Here is a 13,154-nt window from a genome sequence, read left to right on the forward strand (position 1 = left end):
GTTTTGTTCTCTTATACACCCTGCCTATACAACATACCACAACACTTTTATCCTATGCTCCTCTGCATAAGAGAAAAATACCAGTCTTTACTAGGGAACCCATATGAGCATAAAGAACCTTCTGATGAACTTGTAACTTTTAAACAAGATTCAAGCTGCACTAGGTATTTCTAGTACATTCCCTCTCATTTAGAGGAGAAGGGAAGAAACAGGATCAAGTGAGTTACTGATCAAGAGCCAATAAAGGATTTGTTGATGTAGGTACACCTCAATTATCTCAACATCAACAGCTCTTGCTGTGTTCAGGCCAGCCATCAATTGTCTGAAAACTGTTCTCCTTTCCACAAGCATACAACCTGAACAGCATTCCAGTTGTTCAGGGCACTGCCTATAGGCCTTGACACACTGAGGTTTTCCCTCCATCGCCACTACCTTTAGCAAGAGTTGAACAGAATGGGCAACATTAATTCCACTGTGCTCCAGTGACTGAAAGGAATAAAAATAAAAATTAAAAAAAAATTGGGCTGTCACTTGTTTCTAAGCACAAAAAGAAAAGACCAGAAAAACAAAGGCACTGGTTTTATCACCTGAGTGACTACAGACTCTGTTGTTCTAGGTCTAGTTCAGTAGCCAGCCAATACATGATCCACTTACTAGATCTAACTCAGAAATGTTATCATTAACCTCTTTCTTAGCTTCTCTGGTTTTGAGTCTGTCATCCCTCTTCATCTCTCCCACACACCAGAGGCTCCCAAGACCTTATAGAGAGAGGTTAATGTAGCTGCTGATATTGCCAGGTGGAAGAAAAGGACTGCTGATGGATGCCAGGACTTCTCTAGCACATTTGCACAGGGTGCCATTATCAGCATTTCTCACTTGACTGCAGATTCTCATCACTGCTGTCCCCACCTGCACCCCCACAAAGAAACAGATAATAAAATTTCTCACTAAGGAGTCATCTGGACATAGCCTACAGGCACCTTCTTCATTCACAATATAGTAAGGTAAGAAGCAGGGTTAAGTGATAACAGCTGTGCTCATACCTGAGGACAAATCAGAAATATATCAAAGACAACTATTTGCATGCCAGAGAGCATGCAAGCATTCACTCAAGAACACACACAGACACATCCAACCTTCAGACATTCAATTACGTTTCCAAGAAATCTGAAATAAACTAAGGCAGTGCACTGAACTTCCAGAGATTGGTGTTTACCAGTTGAACCATGTGCACATTTTTATTTACAGGATGGGCATGCAAGAGATAGCACATTACGCCATCGTAAAGATAACTAAGTTCAAGGACTACGACCCAAAGTATTTTAGTATTAAAAAGTTTCTGTAGAAATGACAAGCTTAATTTATTATGACAAATTCTTCATAGCTGAAATATACAACTCATTTAATGCAAGAAGCAAAGAAACCTTTCCTGAATTCCTTATCTCATCAGCAAAGGCTTTTCACCAGCTTGTAAACAAGTCCCCTTTTTAAGACAAAAACAAACTAGAAAGAATGACAACATCTGCAAAGGCTGAAGATCAAAGCCACAAACAGACTACAAATGAAACCAGCTTACAACTGCCATCCGTTTTACACTCATGGTGATATGAGCTCTTAATTTACTGTTACATATAATCCTTGATGGTAAAAGTGAAACTTCAGAGTCAGATACTCATCCAGACACTTAACCTAAGCACTGGTTAATGAAAAAGCAAGGTAAAAAAGGGAAAAAAATAATTTCTTTAAATAAATAAATTTTTTCCTATCAATTTCACACAGCTTCAGTACAGGCAGTTCGAGCACTACAGATGAATTTTAAACTCATTCAGAAAACCTAGTACAGGAGACAATAGCATGAAAAGAACCTTAAGTTCAACTCCTCCTACAACTACATAAAACAACCCAGGATACAAAAACGACTAGAATCAAAGTGCTTTAGGAATCTAGGTTCTGATATTTGCTAGGAATAGTCCAAGGCAAATCCTGCTTTGAAACACTACTTACTAACCTTGTGCCAAAGTCACTGCAGAAAACGTTTCAAGTTGTGCTGGCTGGCTCCGACACTAGTGCCCGAGTAAATACTCGGATTAAAGCAACCAAGTTACATTCCCTTCCGCCCTCGCAGGTTTTAACTATTTGGCAAAAAGTATCTGTGCTCGCATCTGCTTGACACTGAAGGGTTCATCCCAATGTCAAGAAGGGAGCAGAGGCACGAACAGCAGCCCCCAGCCCATCGCGAACGCGACATACCGCGGGACGATTCCGGGCAGCACCGTTCCGAGGGCAGCCGCCCCGGCTGCAGCAGCAGCAGCACCTGCCGGGCGGGCACACGCCGCGGGCGGCCCCTTCACCTTGCACCACACGCCGCGGGCTCCGCGGCCGCCCCGGCGCAGGGCGGGGCGCGGGAGTCGCGGCCGCCCCGCGCAGCCGGGGCGCGGCTCCGCTCAACGCCGCTCCCGCCGGGCGCGCAGGAGGAGGAAACCAGCCCGAAACGGCGGGGCGGCCACGCCGGCTCCCAGCCCGGCTAAAAATGGCCTGACAGACCGAGCGCGCCCGCCCCTGCCGCGCCCCCGCCCCGCCGCCAAGGCAGGGGCGCTGCCCGGCGCTCACGGCCGCGGCTCCCGGGGCTGCCCCGCGGGGGTGCGGGTTCCCGAGCGCTCCGGGGCCGCCCCGCACGGAGCCCCGCCGCAGTGGGTTATTTTTGGAAGCTCCCCCCGCCCCCCGCTCCCGGCTCTGCGGCGTCACGGCCGCTCCCGCGGCTTGGAGCGGGGAGGTCACGCCTTTCCCGGCGCGGAGCGGCCAGCGCGGAGCCCCCGCGGCCCCGCCCCACCGCGCACAGCGAGCCCCGCACGGCCGCACCGGCGGCCAGGAGAAGCGGCGGGCACACGGAGCCACCGGAGATCGCGCTCCTGCACCATTTCTAGCGCAAGTGGAAGACGGCTGAAGCTGTCTGTTTTAGCGCTGCGCTAGCAGTTTCATCTGCGGACTGCGCGATTATGCTACTTATCACCGTGCTTTGGCAATTGTAACACTAAATAAAGTTTTCTCTAGAGAGCCAAAAGTGCGCTCACTGCAGCTATCCTTACTGAAGTGAGGAGCCTCTCCTCATTAGTCAAGCAATAGCTTCTGGTATGCTGACAATTTAAATTAGAGGGAAAAAGAACACTCGTTAAAGAGGCAGGATAAAAAAGCACCAGGCTTGAGAAAATTAATTCTAGAGATAACCAGATTTCATGGGATATGTACAAGGTTATATATATTGCTTTTCAAATGCTAACAAAACAACAGTCTAGAAATCAACACTGAACAGGAAATAACAGGGCCCTGACTTATAAAGGACAACAAATGCTGTGGGTTTAAGAACAGTAATGATCAATGAATGTAGCTTCTTGGAAAGCTGCAAGTCTTACAAAGAGATCATTGCATCTTTAAAAGCCTGCACTATATTCCTGAGCTCAATAGTTTGAAGTTTAAAAATACCAAGACAAAAAACTCTCCAGGATCACACCTTCTCCCTGTCATGACTGACTGACTTCACTAGCTATGGTGGAAAATCAAGTTCACATCTCAGCCTATCCCTCTGTGCCCAAATCTATGTGCTTCCAGATTAAAATAAAGCCTCTATTACACCTACTGAGACTATTCAAGTTCAAGTAAGGTGAAATTACAAATTCACCATATGTTCTGCCATACTCCACTCTGGAAAGCTATTTTAGTCCGGCTTGAAGCAAGATGCCAACACAATTAAGGAATACTAACTAACACTATACACCCACTGTTGTAACCATTTCCCCCTCATCTCCAAATGAAGCTGGCAACTTTAATATCAGACTTTCTTAAGGAAAAAACTCAATGTAAAAAAAAAAACGCAATGCTTGCTTCACTCTGCTAGAACTTAAGTAAGTCTAAAAGACTCGTGACTGGAGACAAAGGACTTGGAAAGGAATGAAAAAAAACCCAAACCTAGACAATGGAGCCAGTGTTTGTGGCTCACTGTTAAATAACTAGAAGACTAACAGCACCAACACAAACCTCATTTTGAAACATGGCTTACTGATGACAGTAGAGCAAGAGCCTAACCCAGAGATTATAGTTACCACAGTTTTGGAAGACAAGTTTATTCCATGGTACCAGGGCATCTTCAAGAAGGAAGAAAAAGACCAGTACTCCTACTCTAGGAGCTAGTGAATTTGACATATATTCCCAAATTGAAGTGTTTGCATTATGTTTAACACTATACAAGGTATTTGTTACTGGGAAAGCCAGAAGTTCAACAAATAGCATTTGCACACCCACTAAGCACATGGTCTGAAAAATACACTCCGAAGCAATATTATTCAACATTTCAGTTAGTTAGTAAAAAAAAAAAATCTGAAGACTAATTTTCTCAATATTTTGACCTTCAAATCAGCAAAGCAACAGCTTTATTGAATTCAAGCATTCAGTTTGAACATTGCAAGCAATAGCTTGTTACCAAAATATCTCTTTTTGGAATACCCAAATACTAAAACATCCTTTTGCCAAGGCATATACCTACCCTCTCTAGAGAATGAATTTTCACACCATTCAGTATGCAAAAGGACAGCTTACCAGCAACGAGGTTGTATGGGTTTGTGTATTTATTTTTGTAACAGGTTAAGCAGACTAGCCAGATATGCTAAGTTGTTCAACCCTTTATAGACCTACGCAGCGTACATACCCCTTCTTGCTTTGTGAATAGGTTGAGGCACTCAGCCAGAGCCTCACATGTTTCTTGGGATACTTCAGAGACCACATCAACTTTCTGCAGGAGGGGAGAAGATATTCCTGAAAGCACAAAAATATTAGTAATGTCAGAAGGACATTGTCAGCTATGGGATTCTTTTAATTATTTTTTCCTCTAAGTAATGCAGGCATAACATTCACATGCTGCAGGAAGGCTGGTGCACTGCAAGATCTGTGGGAGGGTTATTTTTGCCTCCTTTCCCTAGTTCTGGTATAAGAGGCGCATGAATAGATAGAGTTTCTCTTTCAGCATGGTTTAGAAAGCAGAGGCAGTAAGCCATGGCAGCAGAACACTGGAAAAGGGACTAGCAACAATCTTCTTTTAACCACTTTCTAGATTTTAAAACTTCAGATGACAGAACTTAAATAAAAAGGACTCTGCAGTGGTTTAAGATAAACAAAAGTGTAAAATGTAGATTTTTTTTGCCTTCTGGCATGTATTATACAGAAGAGAAAGAGCTTACCACAGTGCTCAGTGCAGCTGTAAATTTAGGTTTGAAAAAAATAGATGGAGTTGTAACTACAAACACACTGAACAATTAAAGGGGAAGGTCTTATTTTCATGGACTCATGTGTAAGTAGAGCTTGTCATGTCATATCCTGACTTCTATTACCATTTACAGAAGGGACTGCATGTCTAGAGCCAGCAGGAAATGATGATAACTCAATCAGCTGGTAGAAATTATTTGAGTCAGTCCGTGAAGTTTTGGGATGTGCAGCAATTCCTCGGAAATCAAGTAAACCATTTTCTCAGGAAGTTGTTGCAATTAAAATAATTGCAACATTTAGTGCCTGCAGACTCCAGTATCAGTTGACACCATTAACAGTAACACAGGTGCTTCAAGCTTATGTCACACCACTGAAGATTAAGAGATCCATCAGTGCCTGTACCTGAATTTATTTTTTAGCTTGTACTGCATATGCAGTTCAAGATACATTACATATCCACACAGTAATTGTGGTCTCTGATACCAGAGCTCACAATTGACTCTTAGAGCAGCTACTAAGAACAGCCTCTAGAAGGAGGGGCAGTACACTGAGTGCAGGAGACATCTTTTTTTGTAATATAAAAGATGCATAAGTCTCAAAGACAACTGGACTCTGAACAGCATGTTGAAACAGGGAAAGAATTTTAAGTATCAGGTGCCAACATAGCCACTTTTATATTACTCAAACGTTTTTAGGGACATCTCCACACAGAAGGGCTTTAACTCTGAAATCTACACTCTTCTAGAGCCAGAGGATTCAAATGCTTTAAAAATATCACAACAATGGGAGAACTAGAGCAGTTGTCTGTTACAACCTATAGAAGTTACAGAAAGAGTTCATTGACCTTGCAAGTTGCAAACATTCATCGGAAGGAAAACAGGAACTTTTACTGCTATTGGCCAAGACTAGCAGTTTCTAGGAATGACATATGATTTTGCTTTTGCTTTACTATGGCCATTGGTTGTTTAAGGTATGCATCTCGTTTTTAAAAATGTTTTTCTTGTTTAAAAAAGAACCTCACTGGTCCTTCAGGTTAGCACATTGGAGTCAGGGAAACTGCCTCTATAGCTACCAAAGGGAATTTATCCACCTTATATTAATTTTCAAACTGAGTTTTTTGTGAAAAAATCAGTTTTACTGTAATAGTAATTACAAAAGCTTCACAATAAGACACTCATATACATTATGATATGTCCCTCTGCCTTGTGAAATAAAAATTTGGTAAAAATTCAGCTTATGAAAAAAGACAGGGTAACATCACAGACATCTCAGTAGCATCTCAGTAGCATGTGGAGAAAAAGCTGTATTTTAGCCTGCTTTTGCAAAGGCACAGGGATGAAAGAACTTTTTTCTTTTCAAAACTGGTATTCTACTACAAACTAGAGATCTGTGTAGATAAACAACTTGTTCTCTAATCTGAGCTTCATAATTTTAACCACAATATGTAACTAGGACTCAGGCCCAAAGGACCAACAGTTAGATGTTCCTACAGAACTCCTTGTGAGTTTAATACACAAACAACTTCTGTATGTGTTTAAGGCATTTAATTTTAAAAAGTACAAACCTCTAGCATCTTAATGCCTGTGATATATTTTAGCAGTTATGCTACAAAAATCCAGGTACATGTTAATAATTATAACTTGAAATGAAACCTGAGAAGTTCAAATCTGCCATAAAAGTCCTGGCAACATCTGTGGAATATGTCCCATTGTACCATGCCTCCAGTTGCCTGTATAGTTTTGTGATTTCACAGCTCTTTGTACCTGCAAAGAGACACTTACGCACTACAATAAGCCATCAACTGCAGACTTCTTAAAAAAAATCTTACAAGTGGACTCCTGTGTTATATTTTTATGATATTACTCAATAAGGACTATAGCTAGAGGCAGTTTCACTGCATTTACAGCTGCTAATAAAATTTCTTTCAATCAGCATACTTCTTAGTTGTTTCTCCAAATCTAAAATCTTAATTGCTAGCAATTACTATACTGCTACTTTATTTCAATCTTTTTCCATGGGGAAAATTGTCCTCTATTTTCAAGCTCGTGAAAATTTGATTTCAGGGAAATAAAAGCATCCTGTTAAAAAGAAAAAAATTAGTTGCTGGGTAGAAAACTACATTTCAAATGAATAAGCTTTACCTTTTGTAGCATCCAAAGATTTAACCATTGCAAGGAAGTCTGACACCTCTTTACTGAGTCTTTGTTGGCATGTTTGTGCTTTCTGAAAGACAACAATAATAGCTAGTTCAGAAGGGCCTTGTTCTAAGGAAAGTGTATGTTTACTTTTTTTACCATACTGAAATTTTAAAATTTAGACAGCATTAAATCTTAGCAAAGATTCCCAGCCCAGAGACTGATACATTAAAACTGAAACAAATTACTTAAACTACCTTTAAAGACACACAAGCAAACAGAATATTTATGAATATTTTATCACTGACCAGATTTTGTTTAATTTAATGTAGCAAAGTAACCCCCAAAGCTTTGTTGTACATGCCGCTTTTGCTCTTTCCCTCGTTCTTTATCGTGCAGGTTAAAAATCTGGGAAGTACAAGTGCTTGTTCTTTGAGAAACTTAAGGACAAAATAAGAACATTCATAGGTTAACTGATAACTGGCAAGTATAGTGACATACAGAAACCAACCCCAAGATCATATTTCAAGCCCACATTCAAACATGGAGTTATCATAAAACCATAGAATGGCTTGGGTTGGAAGGGACGTTAAAGACCATCTAGTTGGAGTCCCTGGCCAACCACACCTTGCACTGGCCCAGGTTGCTCAGAGCCCCATCCAACTTGGCCTGGAATACCTCCAGGGACAAGGTATCCACAGTGTCTCTGGGCAAGCTGTTCCAGTGCCTCACCACCCTCTGGGTAAAGAATTTTTTCCCAATATCTACATAAAATCTCTCCTCTTCCCACTATCACAACTACATCTAGTGTGTAATCACTATTACACAGCTGGCCTGTGTAAAAAGTCACTCCCCCTCTTTCTTGCAAGCCACCTTTAAGAACTGGAAGGCCACAGTGAGGTCTCCCTGAAGCCTTTGCTTCTCCAGCTCTCTCAGCCTGTCTTCAAAGGAGAGATGTTCATTCATTCCTGGTGACCACCTTTGTGGCCCTCCTCTGGGCCAACATGTTCACATCTTTCTTGTGCTGAGGACTCAGAGCTGGATGTAGCACTCCAGGTGGGGTCTCATGAAAGCAGAAGAGAAGGACAGAACCATCTCCCTTGCCCTGCTGGCCACTCTGCTTTTAATGTGCCCCAGGATGCAGTTGGTCTTCTGGGCTTCAAGTGCACTGCTACCTACTAAATAATACCATTTTCTCTAGGTTGCTGGGGACTGCCACGGCCAGTAATCTTCCCACCTCTGCTATGCCATGAGCTACTTTAAATTCTTGTATTAAAAGGAATGGTACAAGCCGCTTTGAGTTTAGCCACATGAAGATTTTTGCACTGCAGCATCAACTTTCCCTTAAAATAGCAGGTTTTAGCAAGAATCACGAGCTGAATGCTAGAATTACCGAAGACTACTCATTTCCACTGTGGGTATGATCAATCATTGTACAGTGCATTTGATGTGATCTGAGGTGATAAAAGATTGTTTCTACAACACTTCATTGCCTGTTCTGTAGAGGCAGAGCCCGATGTGGGTTAGCTTTGGTGACACCAGACTGGAAGATAACAAGTACAGTACACAAGGCTCCCTCTCCTGGCTGAAACTCTCAAACAGCTTTCTATCTTACAGAAGTAAGTGCTGGCAAAAGTGAAATCACAGCCCTGTAGATATGATAAATGTAATTTTAGCCACACAGTCTGAGCAGGAATACATGACAGGAAGCAATGCAAACACAAGCAGCATTTATACATCCATGGGAGGAATTATCCCTTTTAGTCAAAGGTATATTGAAGTATGTCAACACAAAACAATACTAATCTGCAACTGCCCAGATGCATGAGCCAATTAAGTATTCAGCACATACTTTCAGAGTGTCTTGTAGGTCTGTAACAGATACTGCATCATCTTCATCATCACTACTCAGCTGTTCCTGTGTGCAGTAGTGAGTGCTATATGCAGAGTGGTCTTCTATCGCTTCCAGCCAACTCTGGAAAGGAGAAAAAAATTTAAACATTTCAGAGGTCATCCCCAAAACAAAGTATCATGTAAGCAGAACAACAAAATTTTCTCTTTATATAAACGGTCATTAGTAAAATGGGAAATCTCAATAGGCAAGAAATAGATTGTTAGAAAATGTAATATGTAATGCAGATGGAATACTCTGTGGGCAGAGTACCATAGACTTAACTTATTAACCCTTAAGAACAAATGTAACCCACTCCTTAGTCTACCCAAGGTCACATTAAAAAAATATTATTAATTAAAAGACTGTAGGGAATATATTTTCCATCTTTGGGTTTCTGTTCGGTCCTCGTGACAAAGTCTGCCTTCTCATACATGACAAACTCTGTGCAGAAAACCTCAAGTACTATCATAATTAAGAAGTAGATTTTTTTCCTCTTCATTGGATCACGGAGGCTGGCAGAGACCTCTGAAGGTCATCTAGTCCAACCCTTCTGCTCAAGAAGGTCCACCTAGAGCTGGTTGGCCAGGACGTCTAGATGGCTTTTGAAAATCTTCAAGGATTGAGATTCTACAACTGCTCTGGGCCCCCTGTGCCAGTGCATGGTCATCCTCACACTTTTTTCGCATGTCCAGAGAGAAATCCCTGTGCTTCAGTTTGTGCCCATTGCCTCTGGTCCTGTTACCAGGCACTGCTGAAAAGAATCTAGCTCTGTCCCTCTTTGTATCTCTCCTCAGGCATTCACATACTTAGACAAGCTTCCCTGAGCCTCTCCTTCTCCAAACTGAGTAGTCCCAGCTCTCTCAGCTTTTCCTAGTAAAAGTGATGCTCTGATCCCTTCAATCACCTTAATGACCCTTTGTTAGGTTCTCTTTAGTATATTTGTATCTCTCTTGTTGTGAGAAGCCCAAAACTGGACACCGCACTCCAGCACTCCAGTTGCTCCACCCCAACTCCATCTCTAGTTAGTACACCTGTAGAAGTACAACAGTGAATATACTACAAACAGCCCTAAAAAATTTTTCTCTTGTTTCAGATACACCTTTTCAGAAAATATAATTTATTAGGTCATCTGGGAGTATGGTTAAGAGTAGAATGTGCCATTAAGCATTCTTTTGTTTGGGATAGTGAACTATAAAAGTGCAACAGGAGGTTGCAATAGAAATTCACCACATGGAAAAGTGAATGAAAAACAGAAAGGTAGGTAACAGGGCATAATACAGGCACAGAACTGGAAAACAAAGTAGAACTTATTTTAAAGAAGAGATAATTACAATGGGTCCATTTTTTATTGTTTAATCTATAACCATGCTAAAAGACTTAATATCTGCACTTAAGCTTCCAAGTCCTGATGATCAAAATATGAAACATGCTGCTACTAATGCATCCATAGCAAGTAGTGGGCAATAATTCATTACAGTAGTTGTGGTATTTTAATGCATTTGATAAAGAGTCATTATTACCTCTCTAGTTTGAGAAGGAAGGCTATTTTTAGGAATCTTGAAACGATGAACAGTGTCATCAAAACATCTGACAGAAAAGAAGCAACTGTCTGTAGATTTTACCTAGAGCAAGATGGAGAAAACACAAAATTTTCATTCAGAAAACAAAATTAAGTGCAAACGAAGTAAAAAATTATGATTAACTCAGAAGTTTTTGCCTCAGTTTTGATCCAAGTAATTGTAATTTACAAAAACCTTGGCCAGAACAGTTTTCCAAAGTGTGCCATTATGTTATGAATAGTAATACAGAGGTTCTTATGTCTAAATATTGTACTTGTATTTATTTGTACTGCTTGATTCAGACAAAACCTCCACAACAGCTCAAGATCACCAATATTAAGGAATTTTTCAATACTGAAAAGCAAGTCACTTTTCCACACAATGAGTGCATATATAAGTGCAGTTTAACAGAATTTGCAGTGCCAAACTAGAACAGGGCAGTTATAGAAATACGGAAATTATCTTATATGCATTTTTCTTAAATGCTTCATCTTCCTGGGCATTTTAAATGACACCTGGCCTTTGTTTTCTCTGTTCACCCCTTCTAAAATGGATTCCCACAAGCACAATGGAAATCAGGGAAGTTTTCCAAACGTCAACTTCAAAATTGATGTCAGCCTTTCAACTGAGATCAGCTTAAGTTATGCAATTGGTCACAAGCAGCCAGGGACAGCTAAGGAGGAACTGGAGCTCTGGCTGTTCCAGATCACATGCTTCAAATCAACCCAGTCTGCTTTCAGGATGCCTTGTGTGTCTAAATCTTCAAGACTTTAGAAGCAAGTGAGGGAGCTTTATGGCCACTTTACATAAAAGAATACTTTGCTGCACAGGAACAAGCATTTCTTTCAACAGCACAAGCTTTCTCCCTATTTTATAACAAAGATTGGGTAACCAACCCAGCAGAAGTTCTCATTAACCAGGAATGGAATACAATGGAACATAAAAAAACCAACTCAGTAGTTACAACACATTCCTACCGTGCAGACAGCTTGTGTTAGATGCTTGCATCCCTGACGATGATCATTATTCACTGCATCAGCTCTTTGAAAGAAGAAGAGATTTAGTGAAGACAGGAATTATTTAAATAGCTTTTCAGAAATTTAAACACAGAACTTACTGTCTCCGATACCAGGAAAGCACTCCATGTTCTAGAACTACCCAGTAGAGTCTCCAACCAAAAAATCGTGAGTTCTAAAAGGGGAAAAAAAATGACCAGGTTACCTTAACATAATACTTTTAGTACAGATAACTCAGCGTGAGCTGCAGGCTGCAGAACTGAGCTCTGGGTGGTAGGAGCCTGAGGCAAGAGACCATGAAGTGACAATGACCCCTTGTTTAGCCAAGGGCACTGGGACTTGTGGCATCAGAAGCTGAGGACTCAGCAGGAAGACCCCAGACTTTTACACACTTAGACTGTAAGGGCAGAAAATCCCAGGGGTTCCTTGGTTCAGGTACCTCCTCAGAAGCACCAGCTCAAGCTGCTATTTTGTTATTGCACAATGATTAAAGTAAGGATCCAGACATCTGAGACTCAGCTGTGGGAAACCAAGAGTCAAGCTGGTAAGGAAACCTTGTCTGAGTGTGGTGAGTTTAGGGAGCCAAGCTGCAAAGGGGCTTTGGTCCCAACAGTTAAAAGTCTCTGGTGGAAGAAGTGTAATGGACAGTGACTCCTGCATAGTCAGGCAAAGAAGCTTCCTTAACACTTAAAACTAGTGAACATTATAAAAACCTATCCGGTTCTGAATATCCTGATGACCATAGCAACAATAGCAATTTTACAATTGCAGCACTACTCTTGTTTTTGGAATTACCTAAAGATAAAAGTTGAGCCTGCTATTCAGTAAGAATTGAAATACTAAAATGTTGCACTTTTTAATATTACAGGAATTGTTGGTAACCACACAATTCTATGAGAAACAAAACACATTGAGATATCCAACTACAACATTTTATCCTTCTCAAGCTTTAGTACACAGTTCTCATTTAAGAACAGTTCCTTATATTACAATTGTGACATAGGAATATTCACACTGAAGAAAACTTTAAAGAAATCATTAATCAACATAATTAAGCATTTATGTAGACCTTTTTAAACTTTTGGAATGCCACCTTCCCACTAAGTTTTAAAATTTTCAGAAGATGATGGCAAAATATCAGTCACAGTTCCTTAAAGACAATGTATCAGTCACAGATTATCAAAGTAATCTATTAAGGAAAGAAAAAACAAAAAGCATTTTGTCCACCACACAGACAAAGAAAAAAGCCTTATCACAGTGAAGCTTTGCCACAAAAATTACCAAGAAATAGAGATTT

At 40.9% G+C, this 13,154-nt stretch overlaps 1 protein-coding gene across 3 annotated transcripts in view; it reads right to left on the reverse strand.

The window, feature by feature from the left end:
• Positions 1–13,154, reverse strand: part of OSBPL1A (oxysterol binding protein like 1A) — a 75,896-nt gene that overhangs the window by 43,750 nt on the left and 18,992 nt on the right. For 2 of the 3 annotated variants that reach the window (XM_033082827.2, XM_033082656.2), the window contains exons 11-16: positions 11,959–12,032; positions 11,819–11,882; positions 10,803–10,904; positions 9,241–9,363; positions 7,395–7,476; positions 4,700–4,806 (exon numbers count right to left, since the gene is read on the reverse strand). In XM_033082827.2, the coding sequence (XP_032938718.1) occupies positions 4,700–4,806; positions 7,395–7,476; positions 9,241–9,363; positions 10,803–10,904; positions 11,819–11,882; positions 11,959–12,032 (552 nt within the window). Of the gene's footprint in view, positions 1–2,250; positions 2,367–4,699; positions 4,807–7,394; positions 7,477–9,240; positions 9,364–10,802; positions 10,905–11,818; positions 11,883–11,958; positions 12,033–13,154 lie in introns of those variants that run through there. The other variant, XM_033082979.1, reaches the window with a different exon arrangement.

The sequence above is a fragment of the Catharus ustulatus genome, chromosome 1 (genome assembly GCF_009819885.2).
Source record: "Catharus ustulatus isolate bCatUst1 chromosome 1, bCatUst1.pri.v2, whole genome shotgun sequence".
Taxonomy (NCBI): domain Eukaryota; kingdom Metazoa; phylum Chordata; class Aves; order Passeriformes; family Turdidae; genus Catharus; species Catharus ustulatus.